Source organism: Spermophilus citellus, assembly GCF_964194105.1.
Source record: "Spermophilus citellus genome assembly, chromosome: 17".
In the NCBI taxonomy this organism is placed as follows: domain Eukaryota; kingdom Metazoa; phylum Chordata; class Mammalia; order Rodentia; family Sciuridae; genus Spermophilus; species Spermophilus citellus.
In genome coordinates this window covers 59,507,387-59,530,693 of record NC_138199.1, presented here as the reverse complement: position 1 = coordinate 59,530,693, position 23,307 = coordinate 59,507,387, and the positions used below count along the sequence as shown (strand labels likewise).

At 55.3% G+C, this 23,307-nt stretch overlaps 1 protein-coding gene across 2 annotated transcripts in view; it reads right to left on the bottom strand.

The window, feature by feature from the left end:
• Positions 1 to 4,542: 4,542 nt before the first annotated feature.
• The window catches only part of CRHR1 (corticotropin releasing hormone receptor 1), a 44,352-nt gene continuing 25,587 nt past the window's right edge, over positions 4,543 to 23,307 (bottom strand). The window contains exons 3-13 of one of the 2 annotated variants that reach the window (XM_081271968.1): positions 22,748 to 22,867; positions 18,352 to 18,437; positions 10,846 to 10,952; positions 9,980 to 10,100; positions 9,646 to 9,799; positions 9,289 to 9,349; positions 7,200 to 7,272; positions 6,844 to 6,929; positions 6,562 to 6,697; positions 6,359 to 6,400; positions 4,543 to 5,876 (exon numbers count right to left, since the gene is read on the bottom strand). In XM_081271968.1, coding sequence (XP_081128094.1) covers positions 5,736 to 5,876; positions 6,359 to 6,400; positions 6,562 to 6,697; positions 6,844 to 6,929; positions 7,200 to 7,272; positions 9,289 to 9,349; positions 9,646 to 9,799; positions 9,980 to 10,100; positions 10,846 to 10,952; positions 18,352 to 18,437; positions 22,748 to 22,867 — 1,127 coding nt within the window. In that variant the 3' untranslated portion in view covers positions 4,543 to 5,735. The remainder of the gene's footprint in view (positions 5,877 to 6,358; positions 6,401 to 6,561; positions 6,698 to 6,843; positions 6,930 to 7,199; positions 7,273 to 9,288; positions 9,350 to 9,645; positions 9,800 to 9,979; positions 10,101 to 10,845; positions 10,953 to 18,351; positions 18,438 to 22,747; positions 22,868 to 23,307) is intronic. The other variant, XM_081271969.1, reaches the window with a different exon arrangement.

Here is a 23,307-nt window from a genome sequence, read left to right as displayed (position 1 = left end):
TTGAATAGATAAAGTATGGTTCAGCCACATAGTGGGAAGTCCTCAGCTGTGAAAAGGAGAAGAGGGTAGATACATGCTATAATGTGGGTGAACTTTGAAAATATCGTGGTAAGGGGCTGGGGTTGTGGCTCAGTGGTAGAGCACTCGCCTAGCACATGGGGGGCGCTGGGTTCGATCCTCAGCACCACATAAAAGTAAAATAAAGGTATTGTGTCCAAATACAACTAAAAAACTATATATATATATATATATATATATATATATATATATATATATTTAAAAAAGTTTTTTTAGTTGTTGAACTTTTTATTTATTTATTTATATGTGATGCTGAGAATCGAACCTAGTGCCTCACACATGCTAGGCAAGTGCTCTACCACTGAGCTACGACCCCAGCCCCCAAACAAAATATTTTCTTAAAAAAATATTATGGTAAGTGAAAAAGGCCAGACAAAAGGACAAATACCAAATGGTTGACTCCACTTATCTGGAATATAAGAGCAAATCTATAGAGATCAGATTCATGGTGGCCAGGGCCTGGGGGAGGAGGATTGGGGAGTGACTGCTAATGGGGTTTCCATTTGGGGAAACAAATGCACAACATTGTGATATATTTTTATTGTTATATAACAACTGAACAGATTTATGGGGTGCAAATGGATTTAATGCCACTGGATTTTACATTTTAACATAGCTAAAACAGTTTTACAATTTGTGCTTTATCACACCCAAAACGACAAAAACAAGAACCGGCTCATCCCCTGGGCTGGCACAGTCCTCAGGACAGGTCTCATTGTGGTTCCTCAGAATCCTGCCAGGCCAGCATGTGTCCCCAAACTTGGGGGTTCAGCAAACTTGGGAACCAGCCTGGCACCTTGTCACATGCTTGTAATCCTAGATTCTCAGGAGGCTAAAGCAGGAGGATGGCAAGTTTGAGGCCAGCCTGGGCAATTTAGTGAGGCCCTGTCTCAAAATAAAATAAAATAGGATGGGGATGTAGCTCAGTGGTAGAGTAGCTCTGGGTCTAATCCGCAGTACAAAAGAGAGAGAGAGAGAGAGAGAAAGGAAGGATGGATGGATGGAATGAGGGAAGGGAAGGAGAAAGAGAGGGGAAAAAATAAAGAAAGGAAGAGAGAAAGGAAACATGGGTACTCTTGACAGAGCTTGCTCCTGCCTTCCTCCTTGATCTACCCTTGGGCTCAAAGGATTCTCTGAAGGCTCCTTCCCTCCATGTCTCTTCCTGGGACCCAGCTTGCTGAAGGCGGTCCCTGCCTCAGTCACTGCTTACCCACCCGCCTACCCCAGCCCAGCCCATCAGCCCTGAGCTTGCCCTTCGGGGTGGCCACTTTGTGCCCTGATCATTGCATTCACACGAGTGGCTGGTGCCCTTTGGGGCTGTGGTCCACTCTCCTGCTATAATCCTGCTCTAAGGATTTGCAGACTCCTGACCCTGACCTTGATGACAGCCCCTGCGCTGGCTGCTTTGCTCTCTCCCCTGTCCCCAACTCGGCCAGGACCTGAGCTCTCAGGGGGCTGCCCAGGGCAAGGTCTCTGCCTTCCATTTGGACCTAGACAGCGTCTGGAACATTTATCTTCACCCACTCAGGGGCAGTAGGTATCCGCTCAGGCAGGCAGGGAAAGCACCCTGCTGCTTGGCCTCTCTTCTGCCCCGACCTGCTGGCCCAGGCATGAGCTGGAGGAGGTGCAGACCTGGGAAGGGACTGGCTTGTCATCTGCTCTCTCCCTCACTCCAGCAACGAAGGGGAGAGAAGCAGGAGCTCGGGCCTCCCCATTTTTCACCATCCTCCTTGGGTCCCTAAGAGCCCTCCCCTTGTCCTCACCTGCCTTGGCCCAGTGCACAATGAGGCAGGGTGGCAGGGTTTTGTCCAGAACGACTTGGAGGGATAGAAGGGGCTGGGTGGCAGTCTGGTGGCAGTTTGGAGTTTCATCCAAATGATGAACTCATTGGTGCTTCCGTCACCGAGAGCTTTGAGAAATGGACGGGGCCCAGGCCTCTCTTGACCCTGAGCCTGTCTGGCGGTATCTGCAGGGTGGTATCTGCAGGGGTTGCTGGGCTAGAGAGAAAGGCAGGAGGCCATTTTGAGAGGTGGAGCTGGGATGACCTGGGGACATTGGGGGCACTTGAAGCCTGTGCTGTGTAGGCTCCAGATCCTATGGCCAGCTCATCTCTGAATGTTGTTTGTCTACGGATTGGAAAACAGAAAAATGTCCCTGGGGAAGGTACTGTAGGAGGCAGTGGGGCAGGGAGGGTAACCTTGCAAAGAGTCCTGTACCTCTGTGCAGGCAGTGTGAAGCCACCTTGGGTTTTCATCCAGACATGCCACTGCTAGGTGCCCTGGGCAGGTCTCTTGACCTCTCTGGGCTTCACTTTTCCCACCTGTTAAATGGGGGATAATAGCATCTGCTTTGCAGGGCAGTAGAAAGAATAGATGAGATTCATGTGCGTGACCTGATGCCCCCAAACACAATGCTGCTCAGGATTGCTGGGGATGAGCTGTATAGAGCACCTGCTCTGTTTGGGCCCAGTCAGCAGTTGAGTTGGGAGCTGGGGGCTGGATGAGATGACCACGAGACACCTCTGAGCTGGAGGCCAGCGGCTCCCTCACAGGGTTAGATGGCCTGGGGTGCAGAGAGGGCTGCCATGGCTTCTGGGGGCCTGGGCTACGTGGTTTGAAGCTCAGCATCATTTTAGAGAGTGGAGGGGTGGGAGGTGGGAGGAGGCGAGGAAGGGCTGCCAGAGACTCAGAGCCGGCATTGCTCCTGCCAGCTGGCCTCAGCTGCTGGACTCCGGCTGGGCCAGCCGTGGCGGGTCACATCTTCAGGTGGGACGTGCTTCAGATCAATCCAAAACCCTGTGGCCTCCTCAGCCCTCTGGTCCCAGACCTGCCTCATCAGTCCTGGCCTCCCAGCCCAAGGCCCCCAGGACTTCAGTCACCTGAGGGCCAGAAGGAGCCCTGGACTTGGAGCCAGAAGGCTTCCATCTCAGGGGGTCACTAGGCCTCAATTTCTTCAGCTGCAAAATGGGCTGGTTCCTACCTCCCTGGGCTAGTTGAAGACTAGGTGAGACACGCTATGACGGATTTTGTGGATTGCAAAACCAGTCTACCAATGGCCCTGATTCAAGTATTATTATCTGGGTTTTAAAACCTCCCTCTCTAATACTTGATTTTCCCAGATCTGGCCTGCTCCCCAGTCCTGGCCCCAGGGCGGCCAGCATAGGGACCTAGAAGGGACAACAAGGACCTCAGGGAGGGGTTTGTGCTGTCTGTCAGGGAGGGGGAGCTGAACTGGAAGAATTGTGTGTCTATGACTTTGAGCAGGGTCTCAAGGAGAAATGGGCTCAGGTGTGGGTATATTCAGGGTGCTGTGACCCCTGGGTGTGGTGTGGAGAAAAATTCTTCAGGGCATAAGGGAAGGGCCTGAACTCAGGTCTTGGGGGGACCCCAGTGACCTCCATCCTGCTGCTGCTGTGATGGGTGCCACACCCTGCTCACTCCCATGGGGCCTTCCCGGCCCCACAAGCCAAACCTTGGAGCAGAGTGGCCTGGTCTGGGCCTGCATTAACCCTGAAGTCCGGAACACACCTGCTGCAGATGGGTGAAGCTCTGGGCTTCTGGCCCTGGCATGGGGCTGCAGATCTTTGGGGCTCAGACATTCCCCACTGTGCCATAAAGCAGCGCCCCCATATAGTCTCTGGATGGGAGGCCCAGGCTCCTCTGGACCAGCCCTGTCTGCTGGGCTTTTCTGCCCATAGCCAGGCCCCATGGCCTTCCAAGGCCAGGGGCTCTGACAGGTCCCCAGCATCCATTCTGGATGGCTGCTCCCCTCCCACAGGGCCCAACACTGAGAGTAGAAGGTGCCCGACAGCTGGGGCAACCAGGGGCCCAAGCAGGAAGGGGCTAGTCTGTGCAGCCCTCTCAGGCTCCCCATCCTTGGGAGGCTCCCCCATCCCACCCACACCCGGGGAAAGCTCTGCCTCCTCACTGCCGCACTGTGTGAAAAGGCGAGTTGAGAACCGCATCTCCAAGGCTCAGCTGTGGCTGTTGACACTCACTAGTCAGTCTGTCCTCCTGTCAGCCAGCAGGGCTACTCCCTGATCCCTGCAGGGCACCCCACCTCACACTCTAAATTGCTCTGGGAACCATTGGTCCATCCCTGCCCTGGGACTCCTGGGTCCCCCTGTCCCCATCTCTCTACTTAAGGGCACAGAGCTTGGGGAACTGGCAGAACAGGGCACCCCATATGTCCTTCAAGGACCCCAGCAACTCCCACAGGGCTTCCCCACCCCCTGCAGGAGTGGCCGACTCCGGGCACCACAGTTATCTTAGTCTGACTCCCCAGCTTCCTAACTCCACTGCCTGCTCCCCAGCTCTGCTCCTCCCTCGGATTGGACCCTCTCCTGTAGGGTCCCGTGGCCGTGCCTTTGTTCCAGCTGTCTCCTGCCACGGCAAAATTCCCCCACCTTACTGATCATGTCCTTTCCCTCCCTGATTCACCTCCTTACTAAGAGCAGGCCAGGTCATCTCCTTCCAAGTCCCCACCCCTGCCCCTCCAGCAGCCCTGAGCGATGATCAGGGTTTCCGCCAGGAGGGTGCGTCTCTCAGGCACCCTCTCTCCCCTGTCCCTGGCAGAGTCCAGGCTTTCACAGATGCTGGTTGAAAAGATAAATATTATTATTTACACTAGCCACCCCCGCAGTGGGCACTTCTGCCTCCCCACTGCAGAACCCGGCCCTAGCTGCCCAGTCCCCTAGACATGGGGGTCCAGTGTGGGGGTGGGCCAGTCCACACTCTGGAGGCAGGTAAGCCATTTGTCCTGCTCCAGAGCACTCAGGCAGAGAGGGCCCCTTCTCCCTTGGCTCAGTGGGTGATCCTGCCCCAGAGGCAGTCCCAAAGCCAGCAGCTGCAGGCCCCAAGGACCTCTCTCCTTCCTCAAAAGGAGACTGGCCTTAGCTGGGGCACAACCTGGTTCTTGTTCACAGGCCACTCCACCCCCTCCCTGCCCCCACCTTCTCACAGATGGAGACTCCCAGGGGCAGCGAGTGGCAGGAGTCAGGACAAGGGCACTGTCAGTGGGGAGGAGAGGGGAAGCCGGAGGGTCCCACAGGTAGTAAGTGTCCAAGGGTGCAAGCAGCAAGGCAGGGCATTTTTGGTGGCAGCGCCACAGTGCCGATGACATTCTGGTGGCTTGGGTTTGGTTTCTAGTGATGTGGCCCAATATCTGATGATGTGACCCAATTTCTAATGATACCCCCAGGGCTCCAGACCAAACGACATGACCTTGGTTCTCAGTGGTAGGCTAATGCTTGGAGGCATGATGGTGAATAGATGTGTCATGAGAGTTTCCCAGGATGCCCTGGGGCAATGCCTCCCCAGTTTGCTGAGGACCCCAGCTCTCCAGTGGGCTGGCTATTTTGTGCTCTGAGACAAGATATCTCTTGGGGAGCCCCCTGTGCTGCTGAGGGCTTTCCAGCTTCCCATTTCCATTCCAGTGTCGTTCTTCAGGGATAACTGGGCCCAGCCCAGCCCAGTCCTATAGGCCGCTGTCCACTCAGAAGCCTAGAACAACAACTGCTGGGTGGAGGGGCCCTCCCGGGCTCTCAGGGGCCACAGCTCCGGGTGGGGAGGGAGTGGGAAAGTGCCAGTAGCTTCCTCAGACAGGGGCCATCATCCTCCCAGCCACAGATGTCAGGGGGCCGCTCCATGGCCTGCAGCTCAGACCGCCGTGGACTGCTTGATGCTGTGGAAGCTGACACGGGTCGGGGAGGTAGGGATGGACATGGCGCGGGCCACACGGGCACGGATGGAGTGCTTGTCCTGCCACCGGTGCCACCTCTTCCGGATGGCAGAGCGGACCTGTGGGAACAGAGCAGAGCGTGATGGCTGGTCTGACTGGGGGCTCAGGACCCCTCACATGGGCACAGGTGGAAACACTCACGTCGCTAACGTTCTCACCGCCATGTTTGTGGGGACACTTTTCTCAAGTTAGGAAAGGACACCTTTTCTTAATTGGCACCAAGGTGCCACCTGGCCTTTGCCATGCAAAATCCCTCCCCTCAGCCCTGTGACACCCCTCCTCCCGCCCACTGTACTCTCCCCAAACCCTGCCCCAGGGCTTCCTGGCCCAGCTTCCTACCCCCAATGCCAATGCCTAAGGGCAAAGGAGAGGGTGCCCTGGACACACAGCTGGCGTGGCAGGCCCTCAGGGGCTCTGAGCAGCATCCTACTGGGACCTGGGAGCAGGAAGCCAGCCCTGGGACAGGAGGAGGCAGAGGGGGACAGTCTCCAATTCCTGTGGACCTCAGCATCCTGAGCCCAGCTCTGACTCGGGTTCTCACCTCGCTGTTGAGGAAACAGTAGAACACGGACACGAAGAAGCCCTGGCGGGGGGGACAGGGGGACGTCAGAAGCCTGTGCAGGGGTAGGGGGCCCACCCAGACTCCAGGCTGTCCCCAGCTCTGTTCCACCTCCCAGGAGAATCCCCATTGGAGCAGGTGCCGCTGAGGTCCCTCAGCACTGGGGCGAGGCGAGGGCCCTGTACCTGGAAGGATTCCAGGAAGGAGTTGAAGTAGATGAAGACGACCCGAGAGACCTCGTCCTCCCCGGGGTTGACAAAGAAGAGCATGTAGGTGATCCCCAGGAGGGGCAGCAGCACCAGAGTGGCCTTCACAGCCTTCCTGGGGTGGGGGGGTGGGGACCCAGAGTCACAGCCTGTCCAGGAGGGAGCCAGGCCTCTGGCTGGGGTGGGAGGTGGCAGGTCTCATTAGAGACCTGCTCAGAGGCTGGCACTCTGAAGCCCCCTGGGTGGGGAGGGGACTGGTACCTGTACTGAATGGTCTCGGATGTGGTGGATGCCCGGAGTTTGGTCATGAGGATGCGGACGATGTTGAAAAGGAAGATGAAGTTGATCTGCAAGTTGAGCACACGGATGGAGACGGGGGCATGGATGTGTGCAGGATGTCGTGGTGGGTGGAGGGGACAACTTAGGTCCCCAGCCTTCTCAATTCTGGACTCATTGTCCCCCACTGCTCTCCTTCCTCCTCATTAACACCCACATAGTCCTGGCCTGGGCTTCTCTGAATGGTCCCCACCTCTGGGCAGAGGGTCCTCTCTGTCCACAGCAGGTACTGACTGCCCCTTCCCACTGTGCCCTGTCCGGCCCCCCGCCAAGGTTCTTACCAACAGGACCAAGATCATGGGGCCCTGGTAGATGTAGTCGGTGTACACCCCAGGCTTTTTGCCAAACCAGCACCTAGAAGGTCACAGAGGAAAGGGGGGGGGTGGCGTCATCTGGATCCACTTCAGTGGCACAGGGAAGGGCAGTGCTTGGCCAGGGCAGGACTGGGGCTGGCAGTCAGGATGTGGGTACCCTAATTCCAATCCTGACAGAAGATCAAGCCAGTTGACTGCAGTGCCTCAGTTATCCCACCTGCAGGGTGGACAGCAGCCTCTGTTATGAGATGGAAAGTGGATAGCAGACCCTGGCAGGGAGGGACGGTGGAGAAGACCACCGAGTGCCAGGAACAGGCCGGGGCCCAACAGAGCACTGCTTCCTCCGTTCCTCCCTGTGGTCCCCTGGTGGTGGCTGCGGCTGAGCATGGTGCTATTGAAATGGGCACTGACAGTTAGCAATCTGTCTGAATTCTTTTTTAAAAAGCTTTATTTTTAAATTTCCTTTTTTATCGGTATCGGGGATTGAACCCAGGGGCACTTAATAAATAAGCCACATCCCCAGCCATCTTTATTTCCTGAGACAGGGTCTCTTTAAATTGCTCAGGGCCTGGCTAAATTGCTGAGGCTGGCTTTGAACTGTGATCCTTCTTCTTCCTCAGCCTCCAGAGTTGCTGGGATTGCGGGCGTGTGCCATTGTGCCAGGCTCTATCTGAATTATTTAAATTGCAACATGAATGACCTTAATGGGGACAATTTCACAGGAACTACCTGTTGCAAGAGACAAAATTGCTTTGCATTTTCCTGAGTTGCCCTCCAGCAAGTTCCAGGGAGTGGGTGGGACAAACTGGAAGCCCTATGTCCTTGTGGGCAGAGACCCACAGTGGCTAGACTTCATCTTGCTCCCATAAAACAGAAATTGAGATTTTAATGTGAAACCTGTTGATTTTTAAAGGTGGCTACAAAATCAAGTTTTTGAACAGCACCACGCAAGCTAAAAGCAGCTGTCGGCCGAGGGCCAGGTCTTCTGGTCTGCAAGTTCTTTCTCGTGTCTCAAACTCCCATTCTTTCTGATGCAGTGTCTATATTTCGCCAGCAGGTGGAGCTTCAGAGCCACTGAGCCCCACTTTGTTCTTCGTTCCAAGCCTCCTTATCCTTTTCCCAGCAAGGGAGGGTGTGCTGGCTTCCTCTGTGGCCGAGGGCAGCAGGAGGTACCTGGAGCCTGGTCAGATGGTCAGTGGATCCTGAGAATGCTTTGTTGGCAACAATTCTGTCTTCTTCCCTCACCAGTTTGATCCACCCGCCTTTTCTGCCTCTTTCTCCGTCTTAGCTGCCCATTGGGACCACCTGGGCAGTTAAAAAAAAAACCTTGGTGCCCAGGCCACAACCCAGACCAACGACATCCTTCTCTCTGTGGTGAGCCCAGGAATCAGCAGTTTTTAGAGTTTCCAGGTGATTCTCCATGAGACACAGCTGTCTAGTTTTCTCCATGCAACAGCGGAAGTCTAGTTTTCAGGGGTGACTGGGAACAAGAGTCTCCAAAGCTTCAGAGCTGGAAAGAGCCTCTGAGGCCATCTGGACCAATCTCCAATAAATCCACGGACTCTTTGTTAAAACAAGTCTCAATCAAAACATTAACATAGCATACACTACACGCCAGGCTCTGTTTCTACACGCTTACAATGTATCACACATGCTAGTCCCACCAGGACCCTTTGAGGTAGGCACTGTTAGTAGGATGCCCATTTTGCAGTTGAGGAAACTGAGGCACAGAGCAGTAATTATCCCAAGGCCATATACCTATATTTAATGATGGAGCCACCATTCAGAACCTGGGAAGCTTGGCTCTAGAGACTGTTCTTGTTAAAGCGCAAGAGGAATGAAGGAGCCCAGAGGCTGCTGCCTGTCCAGCCACCTCTGACAGAGCACTTGGAGGGACACTTGGACTGAATCCAGCCCCCAACTCTCTGCTTTTATAGATGCAGAAGCCAAGGTCTGGCAGGGAGGCAGAATGACCCAGGGTCCTCGGGGAGGGTCTGATAGAGCTAGGCTGGGAGCCTGGACCTCAGGGCTTGGAGAGGGGAGGCAGGTGACTTACTTCTCATTGTCATAGTACAGCTTTCCAATGGCCCAGGCCACAATGATGGGGAAAGGCACACCTGAGGAAGAGATGGGCAGTCACAGAGCCCTTCAGGGCAACTTGGGGAGGGGGGATGCTGGGTCTGGAGGACCCCAGTGCATCCCAGGGCCTAGAGTGGGGTGGGGTTACCAGGGGTTCAGCATGAGCTCACACACCTTCATGATGGTCCTGTTGTCCCCACCCCCAAGGAGGTGCACACCCCACCATCCAACCTGGCCTCCAGCTCCCAGGCCCTGGCCGCTGGCCTGACTCTGGGTGAGGAGGGGGCAGCAGGGTTTGCAGCGTCCGGCCTGGGGCGGGGGCCGCCCCGCTCACCCCAGCCAATGCAGATGAACATCCACTTGCGCAGCCGGTCCGTGGAGTAGGTGAGCACGATGGCCGTGTGCAGGTAGCAGCCCTCGCCAAACATCCAGAAGAAGTTGGTCACGTGGAAATAGTTGTACGCAGCTGTCACCAACCTGCACCAGCCCTGACCGCCCCCCCAAAAGACAGGTGAGGATGAGTGGGGGCAGGGGCAGTGACAGCACCCCACCCCGGACCTGGGGTCTCCTCAGGATCCCACTCCTGTTCTATGGGCATGAGGCCTGGCCTGGGCCCCTCCTCTGATCCTGGGCTTGTCCCCATGCTGGCTCCCCCTGCCAGGACACACCACGTTGCTCTGGTGGACCTCGGGGCTCATGGTGAGCTGGACCACGAACCACGTGGCATTGCGCAGGATGAAGGCCGAGATGAGATTCCAGTGGATGATGTTTCTCAGGCACCGGATACTCCTGGGACAGCAGGGGCAGGCAGATGACCAGAATGACAAGAGGAGAGAGAGAATGAGTGACAGGCCACCAGCCTCACGGCAGTCCAGATATAGGGCTGGGGAAACTGAGGCTCAGAGAGAGTGGGGCTGGCTGGCTAAGTCACAGAGAGAGGAGGCAGCACGCTTCTTTCCATGCCCTGTGGGGCCCTTCCTGACTGTGACCACCCAAACATGAGCTCCTGGGCAGGGCAGGGCATGCTCTGTGGACCGGGCTCACTGTGGGTGCCCCTTCCCCTGGCAGGTGCCCCTCCACTCCAGCCCTTTCAGGACTGAGAGCAGAGGGTCAGCAAATACGACAGGTCTCCAAGAGGGAAGTCCCTGCTGCTCCCCACCTGCCCCCACTCCATGGCCATGGCACATTTGAAACTAAAGTGGGGAGGTCACTCCTGGCACCCCACCTCTAGGGCTCCACCTGCCCAGTCTCCAGAAATGGGTACAGACCCGCCAAGGTGTGGGCGACACAGGGAAGCCTGGGCTTTGTCCCCCCTCACTGCCCCCTTCAGTAGTTTCTGTAGAGGGACAGGCCACCAGGACAGGCTCTTCCTGAAGCTCCAAGACCCCCAAGACCCCCATGAATGCCACCCTCTTCCCACTGAAGGCAGAGGCAATGCCCCCTTCCCAGAAGCCCAGGGCTGCCCTGCATCCTACTTTCCCTGCCCTGCTAGAGGACCCAGGGACAGCAGCAGGCAGTGCCAGGATCTTCTCACCTGAGTCGCAGAAAGAGGACAAAGGCCACCAGGAGGGCCACCAGGGAGATGCAGTGGCCCAGGTAGTTGATGATGACGGCGACATGGTAGTGCACTTTGCTCTTCTTCTGAAGCAGAAGAGAGGGGTGGAGGTGAGGCTCCTGTATAGCCATGCCCCTGCACCCGCTGGACAAAGTGCTCAGGGCAGCGGGGACAGAGTGGGCGGAAATGCTGGGGCGCCCCTCCCCAGGCCCTCCTGGGTGTCGAGCACTGCTCTGGAGCAGCACTGTCCAGCTGAAGCCAGTCTGTCCCCGAATCCGGGGCTCTGCCTACTGCTTTGTGCTGTTGGGAAAATCTGGGTTAAATGGCATCTCTACATAACACCCCGGGAATGCTGCCCACAGTGAGCTCCAGGCTCACACCTGTCCACGCTGCCATCTTGTCCTAACACCTGGTGGCCCTGGTGGGTTCAGAGACCTCAGCTCTCCAAGACCTCTTTCCTCCACCCATTTTTGTATTGTGTCACCATCTTCCTGGTCACTCCTAAGTCTTTCTGTAGCTGCGGCCAGCTCTTATTTGCCAGGAGAGGGGGGAGCAGCACTGTGGATCAGAATCGTTAGCAACCAAGGAAACCTGTCTAGGTTCTGTGGCTCCCTTCCTAGGGCCTTCCCTCTCCCTGGCCCAGGGCTTCTCAAAGTGAATGGGATCTCTCAAATTCCCTAATTTTATTTTTTAATTAATTTAACATACACAAGGAAACTACTGCCCCCATCCTTCCAGTAATCTTAAGCTCCAAGAACAGGAAGTCTCAGCAGTCACAGAGGGGTTTATGTCTGTTATGTTCTCAGGCCCTCAAGGTGACCCCAAGGGAAGGGTCAGAGGGGCACCTGTAACTTCTTTTATAGAAAGAGCCCCAGAAGCATGTGGACTCCCTCCAGGTCTCCCCACTCTGACCTCCATAAAATTTGTGGAAATTTTAATAAAAGGAAATTAAGTCCCAGCTCCAGACAGGCTCTGATGTGTGTGTGTATTCTGGAGCCTCAGGGTTGTGGCATCTGCCAGAGGTGCTTAGAGACCTCTGCATCTGCAGCAGTGGCTCAGGCCCCCTCTTTGTCCCCACCTTGTCCCTCTGTCTCTCCTGCCCTGCCTCCATGGGTCCCAGCCCTTTTGAGGCTGGAGTTGCTAATGTGATTTCGTGGCATGTCCTTGAAAATCTCTATCCCCCAAACCAGTTCCCTCCTGGCCCCGTGGGCTTCCTGGGAGGATGTCTCTTTGGAACCTCGTATCTGCACATGCAGATCAAGGGGCTAAGACTATGAACAGGTTCCCGCCCTACAACGAGGGACTGGCTGGTCCTCAGGGCTCGCTCTCTGCCCTGCTGAGGGCATAGCCCCCCTCACTCTTTTCTGGGTCCCAGGAATGTACCACCTAGAAACCCAGAGCCTGGCACACAGCTGGGCTCCATGATTATGAGGAAGGAACAGGGGAGACGGAAGCAGCCGGCTTGGAGAGGGGGTCCCTTCTGGCATCCCCCTCCCTTACCCTTTGCTGGTCTGGGGTGGGGCTAGGGGATTGCGACGCACAGGAACTGGCCATATGCAAACCCGAGAAAGGATGGGCTGACAGAGGCCCTGCTCACCCTTACAGAGCACTGCAGAGCTCCTGGCTCTTCACGGACCTTCCTGCCAGAAGTACAGGATCCATGGAAGTCAGAGCTGCTCCAAGGCAGCAGCCCTGCCCATTCTCCAGATGAAGAAACCGAGGCCCAAACACACATAAGAAGGGACACCTAGCAGGCATCCCAGAGGGGCCACGCCCTCCGGCCCATGCTCTCCCTGCCCTCGGCACCCCTTCCAAAGAGACATCCTCCCAGGAAGCCCACAGGGCCAGGAGGGAACTGGTTTGGGGGATAGAGGTTTTCAAGGACATGCCACGAAATCACATTAGCAACTCCAGCCTCAAAAGGGCTGGGACCCATGGAGGCAGGGCAGGAGAGACAGAGGGACAAGGTGGGGACAAAGAGGGGGCCTGAGCCACTGCTGCAGATGCAGAGGTCTCTAAGCGCCTCTGGCAGATGCCACAACCCTGAGGCTCCAGAATACACACACACATCAGAGCCTGTCTGGAGCTGGGACTTAATTTCCTTTTATTAAAATTTCCACAAATCCATGTTGAGAAGCCCCTGGGTAATGACAACATCTGCAGAGCCACGAACAGCAGGACATCCTGGCTTCACTCACAGGCCCAGGTGGGACAAGTGAGCAGAGTCACAGGGAGCCCATCTGTTAGGGGCCCTGCCTGGGCCCATCAGGTTGGGCCTGGATTGTTTGGTTTGGGGTAGGGAGGAGTCATTTATTAAGCACCTACTGGATGCTGAGCACTGAGCCAGGCACCTCTCCAATGTCATTGCTTTTCTTTCTCACAACTGGGCTCAGAGACTGGTCTTTGAGTCCTTGTTTTCCCACTGAAGAGACTGGATGACCGGCCCAAGCTACCCAGCTAGCAATTTAAACCTGGCTTTGTGCATTTCTTGGGGGACAAGCAGGGATGGACAACCGAAGTGCTGTCTGGGGAGCGCTCCTCCAGGCTGGGCCCAGAATCCTCTGAGAGCTTCTGCAGGGGGCGCGGGAGCTCCCGAGTGTTCTTCAAGCGGGCTGAAAAAGGATAACAGGGACCATTCCAGGGGGACAGAAGTTCCATGTGACTTCCTGAGATGTGTCTGGCTGAGTTCAAGCCACCTCTGGCCTGATACAAGTGAGAAACAGCTGGAGAAGATGGCTGGAGGGACAGTAGCGTCACACCCGACAGAGGACCACTGTTGAGATATGGATGTGTCCCACAAAGTTCATGGGTGGGGAACTTGAGCCCTAGGACAGAGGGGTTTGAGGTGGGACCTGTCAGAGGTGTCAGGAGCTGAGGGCACCACCCTCGTGAATGGGTTGCTGCTGTCATCGTGGGAATGGGTGCTTCCTGCCAGGGGCGAGTGTGGGCCCCACTTGCTCCCTCTCCCCTCTTTGCCCTCCCATCAGGAGATGATGCAGCAAGAAGGCCTTCAAAGGTGCCAGTCCCCCATCTGGATCTCCAGCTTCCAGAACCATGACATTTCTGTTCATTACACACTACCCAGTCTCAGGTGTGTGTCTCAGGAGCACAAAACAGACTAAGACAGTCGCAAACACTCTGAAAGACCAATCTTTCCAGTTGACACACCAGAGTCACCTAGAAACTTCTACCACTAACAAGAGATTTGGCCAGCACGGTCCTGAGCCGACTGCTCCTTGAGAAACACTCACAACCCCCTGAGAGATGGCTAGTGACCCTCCCCCAAGAAAAAGCCAGTGATACCCTGAGAGGTGGCCAATGACACCTGAATGACACCTGAGGAGAATAACCAGCAACATCCCGAGGGACAGCCAATGACCCTCCAAGAGATGACCAGGGACACCCAGAGACAGTGACTGCTTGAGGGTCAGCCACCAAGAACTGCAGAAGCAGCTGGATGCCCAAAGGACATGGGAAAAGCCAACCGCAGGGGGCTGACCAGCACTCTGTCCCATCCAGTTTGCATACCTAAGACCAGCAGGTTCCCTGAGGCAGGTGACACAGAGGGGCACTGGACAGAGACCACTGTGTTATGCCCTCCATGACCAGAATCTCACAAGCAATTACTGCTTGGTTGATTTTGAGCAGAGTCTCCAAGACACTATCGTGTCCAAAATGGCGGTGGTGTCAGACCCGTCCTTATGCCTGACCGGATGGCAGCAAGGAGGATTCCACGCTCCCTCCACTCACCCTGGTCTCATCTCTTCATCCCTGCCCACCCACATTGTCTCTTCCTCTCCACCTGGGCTTCCTGCACTGCTCCCCTGGCCTTGCCAGCAGATTCCCAATCCCTTGCTCTGTTAAGCATGGTCCCTGAACCAGCGACATCAGCATCCAGGAGCTTGCAGAAGTCTTGAGAAGAGTGGAGTTTGAGCCTGGCTCCAGATGCTCAGAATTGGAATCTTCATTTTAGCAAGAAGCCCACGTGGTTCCTAAGCACCATGTTTCAGAAACCCTTGTCCTGGCCCAGATCCCCAGATCCCCAAAGTAAGTACCTTTACTGTCCTTCCAGGATGTGCACGAGGGTCAGATTCCATGTGCTCAGCAGAGCATAAGGGAGAGCACTGAGTGCATTCAAGGGAGCAGGAGAGAGTTGGGGACAGTGGGGAAGGGCACAGTAGAGGTCACGGTTGTGTGTAGCGGGGACTGATACTGGGAACTGGTGCAGAGCGGTGCTGGGGACTTGCTGCCGACCACTGGCTGGGCCACGCATGAATCAGGCTTTCCAATTAGGGACCTGTTCCATGGTGGTCTAGCTGTGGGCACCTGGAATCTGGGTGTCCCATTTCACAGACTTGCTCCACCCCAGGGCGCTGGTACTTCATTAGGGCTTAGCCCAGCCTGCCACTCACCCAATTGGAAACTTTCTCTTTGCAGCTCCAAGAGAAAGGGGCTAAGCCTCTTGGGAGGAGAAGGAGCCTATCAACATCTGGAGGGGCTCAGAAGGGAAGGTGTTTTCACTAATTAAATTAATTGATTCCAGAGTAGCTAAGCAAGAAGGCCAGTTCCACCAAGACAGAGAAAGGGTGTCCCTGTTACAGTTTTCTCATCCCTTCCTGTGTACACCACCAACTCCTCTGATCTCCCCGGTGGTGAGAGGCAGAGAGGTAGCAGATGAGTGGGTACCTTCCATAGGCCAAGACAGCCCCCTCCTAATCTCCTGGGGACAGCCACTGAATTATTCTCAGCCCCTGTAGGGGACTGAGGTGAAGCTACTTGCTCAAGATCACACACAATGACCTGTAATTCCAGCTGAGACAAGAGGATCCCAAGTTTGAGGCTGGCCTCAGCACCTTAGTGAGACTCCACCTTGAATTCAAAAAACAAAAAGGGCTGGGGATATAGCTTAGAGGTAAAGTGCCTCTGGGTTAAATCTTGAGTATCAAAAATAAAAAATAAAAGATCATTCCAAACCCCAAATTGTCTGCCCCTGAAGGCCATGCTGTTCCCACTCTCTTGCCAAAGTGGGGGTGCTCGTGAGAAATGATGCTCTCCTCCTTTCTGGCCTAACCTGCTGGTGGAGAGAGGGAGAGTCCTGGGTCCCAGGCAGAGGTGGGGCCTCCAGGGCATGGAGAAGGGAGGACTGAGGCAACCAACCTCCTGCCCTGGAGTCTTGGAAGAGAGCTGGGGGGAATGGGGCTGCTGAGTGTCCTTCATCAGCCAACTAGAAGGAAGGGTCTTAAGATAGAGCAGGAGAGACGGGGAACCCTGACCTCACTCACCCTGACAATTAGAAGGCTCAGATGTGGGGGTCAGGTAGGAGAGCAGCTCGGGCCACTGCAGCTTTGACAATGTCCAAGAAAGGCACAACTGTCTGCCCCTCTGTCCGATGGTGGGACAGCTGGAGATGTCTGGGGCAGCTGGAGACGTCTGCCACGGCAGATCCAGCAGGGCTCTCAGACCTCAGGTGGGTGCGATGAAGATCTGTCCTGCGAGACAGATGTAATCCCAGCTGCACCTCCCCCACGCCACCCTCACTGGGCAGGAACAATGGTCTCAAGAGCCACCACAGCACAGATCTGCTTTTCTGAGCCCAAGCCCCATTTTCTTCCGTCTCATCTCCTCTACTGTGTGCCAGGGAGCGTTTTCCATCCCTCTGAGTGGTTCTTGGCCACCCCACCACCCACCCCAGGCCATCTCCTCTGGTCAACTTTCCTAATCTGGACCCTATACCCCTCCTCCAGTCCAGGGGGGTGCTCCTTCCCCAGCCCCAGGACCGCCCAGGTCGGCTCACAGTCAGGATGTTCGGTGCTCAGGTGTGACTGTAGGGATGCTGGGCCAAGCCAGCCCAGCCCAGGTCTGACCTGTGAAATCTGAGATGGCAGGAAACCCCTCATCCTACACGCCAAGGAACTCTGCTGCCCTGCCAGAGCAGTACTGTGAAAGAGCTGGTCATTATTTAGGCTAAGCAGTGACCTGCCTTTGCAACTTCTGGAAGGAGATTTCTGAGTAGCTCAAGGAACCAGGAGGGGTTTACGAGAGTGCTCAGGGCTGGGGGGTGGGGGGAAGATGTCCTCTCTGCAACCACCTTGCTTCATTCAGGTACCTGGACTCCGAAGCCCCGGGTTCCAGGTTCTAGCTACGTGACCTTGTGCAAGCCTCTCCACTTCCCTGACCTCAGTCTCCCATTCTGTGAAGTGAAGGTGTTGGACCAGATGCAGGTTTCCCACTTTGGCCCCATCAGCAGGCTCCCCTGGGGGCACTTGTTAAAAATACCAATTCCCAGATCCTCCTGGGCAGCTTGAGCTACTGGGTGCTGGGCGTAGCTCTGTGGCTAACAAGTGCTCTTGTGTGATTTCTTACCACCAGGCAAGGCTGGGAACCTCAGGATGGGATGGAAGGTTTCCAGGGTCCTTTCCAACTCAGATTTTGAAGGCAATGAAATCCTCAAGACTGCCTAGACCAGCCTCTTCCTCGCTCTAGGAGCCAGGGGCCCTGGTGGCTTGGGATGGCTTCCCTTCTGACCTTTGCTTTCTGCTCACTTTGCTTTTCGGTTACCTTTTCTATTTCTTCCAGCCCATGACCCCCGTCTCCCTCAGCACTTGTGGATAAAGGGAGTAGAGGTGGAGGGACAGGGCGGAGGGGGACGGAGGTAGCAGAAACACTGGATGGAGACCTTCGTGCCTCTGCCAAATGTTACCGGAAGAGAGAATTCATGGCAGTACTGTTTGTAAGGACCAAAGACTGAGAATAAAGGTCGGTTCAGTAAGTTATGGCATAGATGGACCATGGGGCATTGTGCAAATGTAAAAACAATGAAAATGCTCTTTTGTAGTGACACGGAATGGTCTCCAGGATAGATGGCTACATGAAAAAAGCAAGGTGTCAAGGAACACGTATGATATGTGACATCTGAGTAAAACCAAAAAAGTACACGCACACGTAATTCCTTGTATGTAGAGAACAACACTCAAGAAAGTGGCAAATCAGCTGTCTCTGGGGAGGGAATCCACTGGCTGGGGACAGGGGTGGGAGGGAGACTTTTCACTGTATTCCCATCTGTACTTTTTGAATTTTATATTATGTGTAAGCAGTATCTACTCAAAACACTTAAATTTTTAAAAGGATCTCCGGGGCTTTTTAAAATGGCACCACTACCCCTACTTCCATGTCTGGTTCTGACAGTCCTCATGGACCTTGGTGTTGCTCAGGTGTGTGGGGTAGAAATGGGTGCGAACCCCACAACCATGTCTGTAGTCTGAACTGACTACACCCCAGCAGGCAGCCTCCAGTGGGCACGGGGGGAAGGAACCAGGACCCTGCTTGTCCCTGTACAGCTTGCCCAGCAGCTGCCAGTCATCTTCCCTGGGGCAGGGCCTTGACATCACCTCTGCCCCCCAGGCCCCAGCTGACCACTTCGCATCCAGCTCACGCTGGGGTTCCTGGCCGACCCCTTGGTGTGGCAGCCTGCCCAGCTCAGCTCACCTCCTCACTGAGGATCTCCTGGCACTCAGAGTAATTCACACGTGCGGCCCAGCTGCCATTGGCCAGGCACTCCCGGTAGCCACTGTCTGGAAAAAGAAGAGAGCTGTGATAGCTTGGCACCTGTCTGTCTGTCTGTCCATCCATTCATCTGGGCCAGCACTGGGCCTCTGGATGGAAACCTTTCTTATCACCCCATTTCCTGCCCATCCACTCATCTCCCACAGGGCTACAGCAGCCACTGCCTCTGGGTGACACGGCTCTGCCCCGAAGCTGACATGACCTTGTCACAGAACTGGCCTGTGAACAAGCCTGGCTAGCCCTTGGGTGCCTCCCTCTAGGCCCTGAGAAGGTGGTGGATTTCATGGCAGGTGCTCTTCTGAGATGCTCCCATTTGGGGTCACGCAGAAAAGGAGGATGAGGTCCCTGAGTCAGGGCTCACACAGCTGGGCAGGATCTGGTGGAAGGTACGTGGTGACAGCTCAAGTGGATTTAAATGACATGGTTCCTTGTGGGTCTGTGGGTGTGGAGGTTTCCATGGGTGGATCTTGTGTGGCAGGTTTTAATGTGGGGTGGGGGTTCACTGGGCAGGTCTCCAGGAAGGTCCCCTGGTGGCATTGCCCCAAAGCAGGTTTTATTTTGGAGGGTCCTGTGGTAGGAACATGGGGGTGGATTCTTGGACAGAAAATGTCAGGTGACCGGGTGAGTCTTGCTTGGTAGTGATCTTAGAACCCACTACAACTGCTCCTGGCCTGGCCTGCAGCACTTGGGAAAGAAGACAGGAGCATGGTCTGGGAAGGGTGGGTGTTTGTGCAGCCATCAGCCTGAACTGAGCCCCAAACTGTCACCTTCCAAGAAACCCTAAGGGCTGCTGCCTGGCTTTGGAGCTCTGGGATGGGCAGAGCTGCCTAAAGGGTCCCTTTTACTGGCCTTTCTACCTGATCCCCTCCCCCTGGACACCAGGGACATAAATTCAGAAGGGAAGGGACAGAGGGGTTCTAAGTTCTGTCTTGCCTCCTCTGCTGGTGAGGCTGTCCTATGCCACCCCAGATCCCTCTCTGGCATCAGTAGCTTTATCCTGTTTCCTTGACTTAATTCACTGACTGCAAAAGAGAATGAGCCTTGAGCCATCTCTGCTGGCCTCTGCAGGCCTCTCTGTGGCTCTCACTGACCCACAGAGCTGGAGGAGGACTAAGGAAGCTGCCCAAGTTCTAGTCTTGGGCTTGGAAACCCATAGGGACAGAGCCCTGGGAGGAAGCCAGAGCCCTCTCCTCATTTATAAAAGGGAGCTGCTCCAACGGTTCCCATGGGACCATCAGCCTGGAGCTGCCTCTCTGCTGGCAGCATCGGGACCAGAGGGAGATGCTGGGGGGTGGGGCAGGAAAGTGGATGCTGACCCCAAGAGAGGGAGCCTCAACCTGGCCTCCTGGACTGAAAGGCAGTGGCCTCCTTTCTAACCCAAGTAGCAGCTCTGGCTGCGGGGAACTGGAAGGGAAATGGGGTTCGGTGGATTTGTAAGGCTCTGCCCAGCCTCCCTGTGAGTGGACCTTGGTCTGGTGCAGTGCCGAGCCCTGGGCAGAAATGACGATACAGCATCTCTACAATGGACATGAACTACCTGGGACCAGAGGCTGCTCTGGAATGTCTGCAAAGAGAGGGGCTTGGGGGCAGAGACCTGGTGAGAAGGGCATGGGGGCAGAGGGTCGTGGATGCAGTTTTTGCCTTAAGAGAGGCAGCACGAAAGAGTGTTCAGAGCTGAGCCCTCCACCCAGGCAGGCTTCCTGCAGACCCTGGTGCCACCCCCACTGGCTGTGTGACCTTGGGCCAGTCACTCAATCTCTCAGCGTCCTTATCCATGAGATAGAGCCGTCCTAGTCATGACTTCCACCTCACTGGTGCAGGGTTTTTAGTTACCATGTGCAAAGTATTTAGAACCGTGCCTGACATATGGTGTCGCCGTGATGTTTATTATTATTGTCTTGGAGCGATATTTATATTACCTTATATAACATTTAGAACGTGCCACTTGTCCTGATCAAAGGGGGTGCCGGTGGAGCTAATGGGAGGGCACCCCACACAGGGGGTGGGGCACGTGGAATCCCTCTCTGGGCCGGGCCATCCTAGGCAGCAGGCTTTGACCTGGAGAGAGGAGGTGACCCTGAAGGAAAACAGGCCCCACCCGCTGGGTGCCGTTGCCAGGGAGGATGCGACCTCCTTGTCTTTAATTGCTGAGCTGAGCAGTCCTCCCAAAGAATCACGGGAAAATAGATATTTTTGGAAATGTTTCCCATCCCTTTGAAGATCTGATGAGCAGGAGGGAGGGCATTAAGGAGAAGCCTAGAAATCCTGGCAACACCTCATCAGTAAATGAATTAATTAGTGCCTAATGATTAGGAGCAGCTCTGGTTCCACTCCTCCTGATGGCACAGGCAGGCACATTCCTCATCATCTGGCACTGGGACAACCCGCAAAGGGGATCTTCCAGCCCTGCCCGGAAATGTCCCCCACATCAAGGGGCCCCTGCTTCTTTCCTGGAGTCACAGAAGGAAAAGCAAGGAGCCTAGAGGGCACCTTGCCAGCCCAATCCCCATCCTGCAGGTAGAGAAACCAAGGCCCAGAGAGGAAAAGGGCAGAGGGACAGATGGGCTGGCACTGGAACCCAGGATTCCTGGTTTCCACTGAAGGCAGGGCCAGCAAATTGAGGAGCACATGCCCAGCACTAAGGCCTAACGGTGATTATTTGGGGCATGTAAAGTAACCCTGGGGGACAAGAGTATAGGGTGCTTATGGGGAGCAGCCAGGACTGGGTGCAAAAATGAGCAGGACCATGTCTGCAAGAGCTTGCAGGCCCATGCAGGAGGAGGGACTCAACTGCAGGGGCAACAGGGAGCCACAGAGTGTGCATTCCAAGTGAGGGTAACAGGTTCAGATTCAGAACTATGGTTGGAGATTAGGGTGCCTGAGAGTGGGCAGTGGCACTGGGAAGGAGATCAGGGAGGTTGGGACCGGCAGGTTCTGGTGTTGCTGTAGGGGAGGCCAGATGTGCCGGCATGCCAACTTCGGAACTGCAGCTGTCCCAGGAGCTCCTGAAGATCTCAGCATGGTACGCGGAGCTCTGGGCAGGCTCTGGCTCTCTGGGCCTGACTCTGCCTCCAAGCTTTCTAACCTCGAGCAGGTTATTAATCTCTCTGTGCCTCAATCTCACTATTCAAAATGAGCCCTCCTAAATTGGAGGTTGGCCCACTGCGATGCAAACTCTCCTCTTTGGCTTCCTTGGCCTCATAGGCCCTGCTCCTCTTCTCCTACCTGGGTCTCCTCTCCTTAGTCCCCACATTCCTCCCAGTCCTTCTTCTCCTCCCTGATCTCTCCCATAGCCAGCATATGGTTACAGATGAACACAGAGGCTTGGAAAGGCTGTTCCAGCCTCCTGTTCTGCCCTAGCAGCCCCCAGGAGAGGGTCACAGTCACCCTCCCAGTCCTCCCACGCCTCCTTGGCATAGCCCCCAAATTTAATTCTGTCTTGTAAAGGAAAAAGGGGCAGGAGGGCTTCAAGCTGGAAGAAGCCTTAGAAACCAGGTCATCCAGCCCCCTCAATCCTCAGAGGGGAAACTGCCCCAGCAGAGGGAAAAATATGAGCAGCGATCATGCAACAAGTCTTAGAGTGGACCACCTAGCATCTGCAGTCGTCTTTGGCACACTCTTGGGGCTCTGGGCTCAGGCCTACTGGATCCAAAGGCCAAGGCAGGGAACCCCATCCCCAGCTTCTCTTGGGTGAGTCAGGGCCCCTGGTCTGCAGCTGTTCTTCTCTCCATATGCAGGGATCTGAGTCATTCACAGGAGAGAGCAAATTAATTCTGCGGGTGGCAGGTGCTATAGCAAGGAGCTGCAAAGCCTGGCGCAAATGTGTGGGGCCTCAGGGGAGCGCCGTATTTACAGGGGATCAAGTATCTGCACAGCCCTGGGTCAGTCCTGCCCTACTGCACCCCTGGGAGGCAGTGAAGCCCCTGCTCCATGTCCTGGTTGGAGGGCCCTGAGCTATCATCTGCAAAGTTGGGGCTCTTTGAAAGATCCCTGCCTTACCTCATGGGGTTGCTGTGGGTCTCAATAGACTAATCCAAAGATGGTCAACTATAGGAGAAAATGTCACACAAACATTTCAACTTTACCCCTTACCAGCTGGCATCCTTGGGCAAGTTCCCTAACCTCTCTGAGCCTCGAAGGCTTAGCTTTATGCCAGATGGTGCTGCCTGGTATTGTGAGAGTCAGCCAGAGTGGGCTTTGCAGTGGTGGTGGTACCCTCAAAAGGTATTATTAGTATGGCTGTAGCTTGTTATTTCCCCACTTTCAAGCTCTTCCCACCCCACCCCAGCAGATGCTCCACCCTCTACCTTCTTCTTACTTGTGGTATTGTAGCGGACACCGTAGAAAAAGGCAGGGCAGGGCCGCACCACCAACTGCCCTGCAGGGCTCCGGGGCCAGCAGGTACCAATGAGGTCCATGGAGGCGTTGCACTGCAGGCCTGGGGACAGAGATGGCTGGTAAGCAGAGCAGGACCCCTTCCCCAGGCAGAGGACCCTCCACAGCCCTTCCCCTCCCCCCACTTGCTCCCAATCACATAGAGACAGGACAAAATCAATGGCCCTGAGTGCAGAAATGAGCCTGTCTATGAGAGGAGACACCCGGGAAGGAGTCTGGAGCCAGCATGAGTTCTAGAACAGAGGAAAAACAGAGATGGCTGGAAGTAGAGTTGAAATCTAAGGTCCCGGTTGGTATTTGGAAGATGGCTGGGTCTGTTTCAGGTCCCCTGTTCTTGGGGACACATCTTTTGACCCCAACCTTGGTAACAGACTAGAGCTCCAAAACTTCACAGGAACACTCTGGAACAGGTCCAGTCAACTCCTGACCCAGGCTCCTCATGTATTTCTGGAACCAAACCACATCTGCCCTAACCCCGCAGGG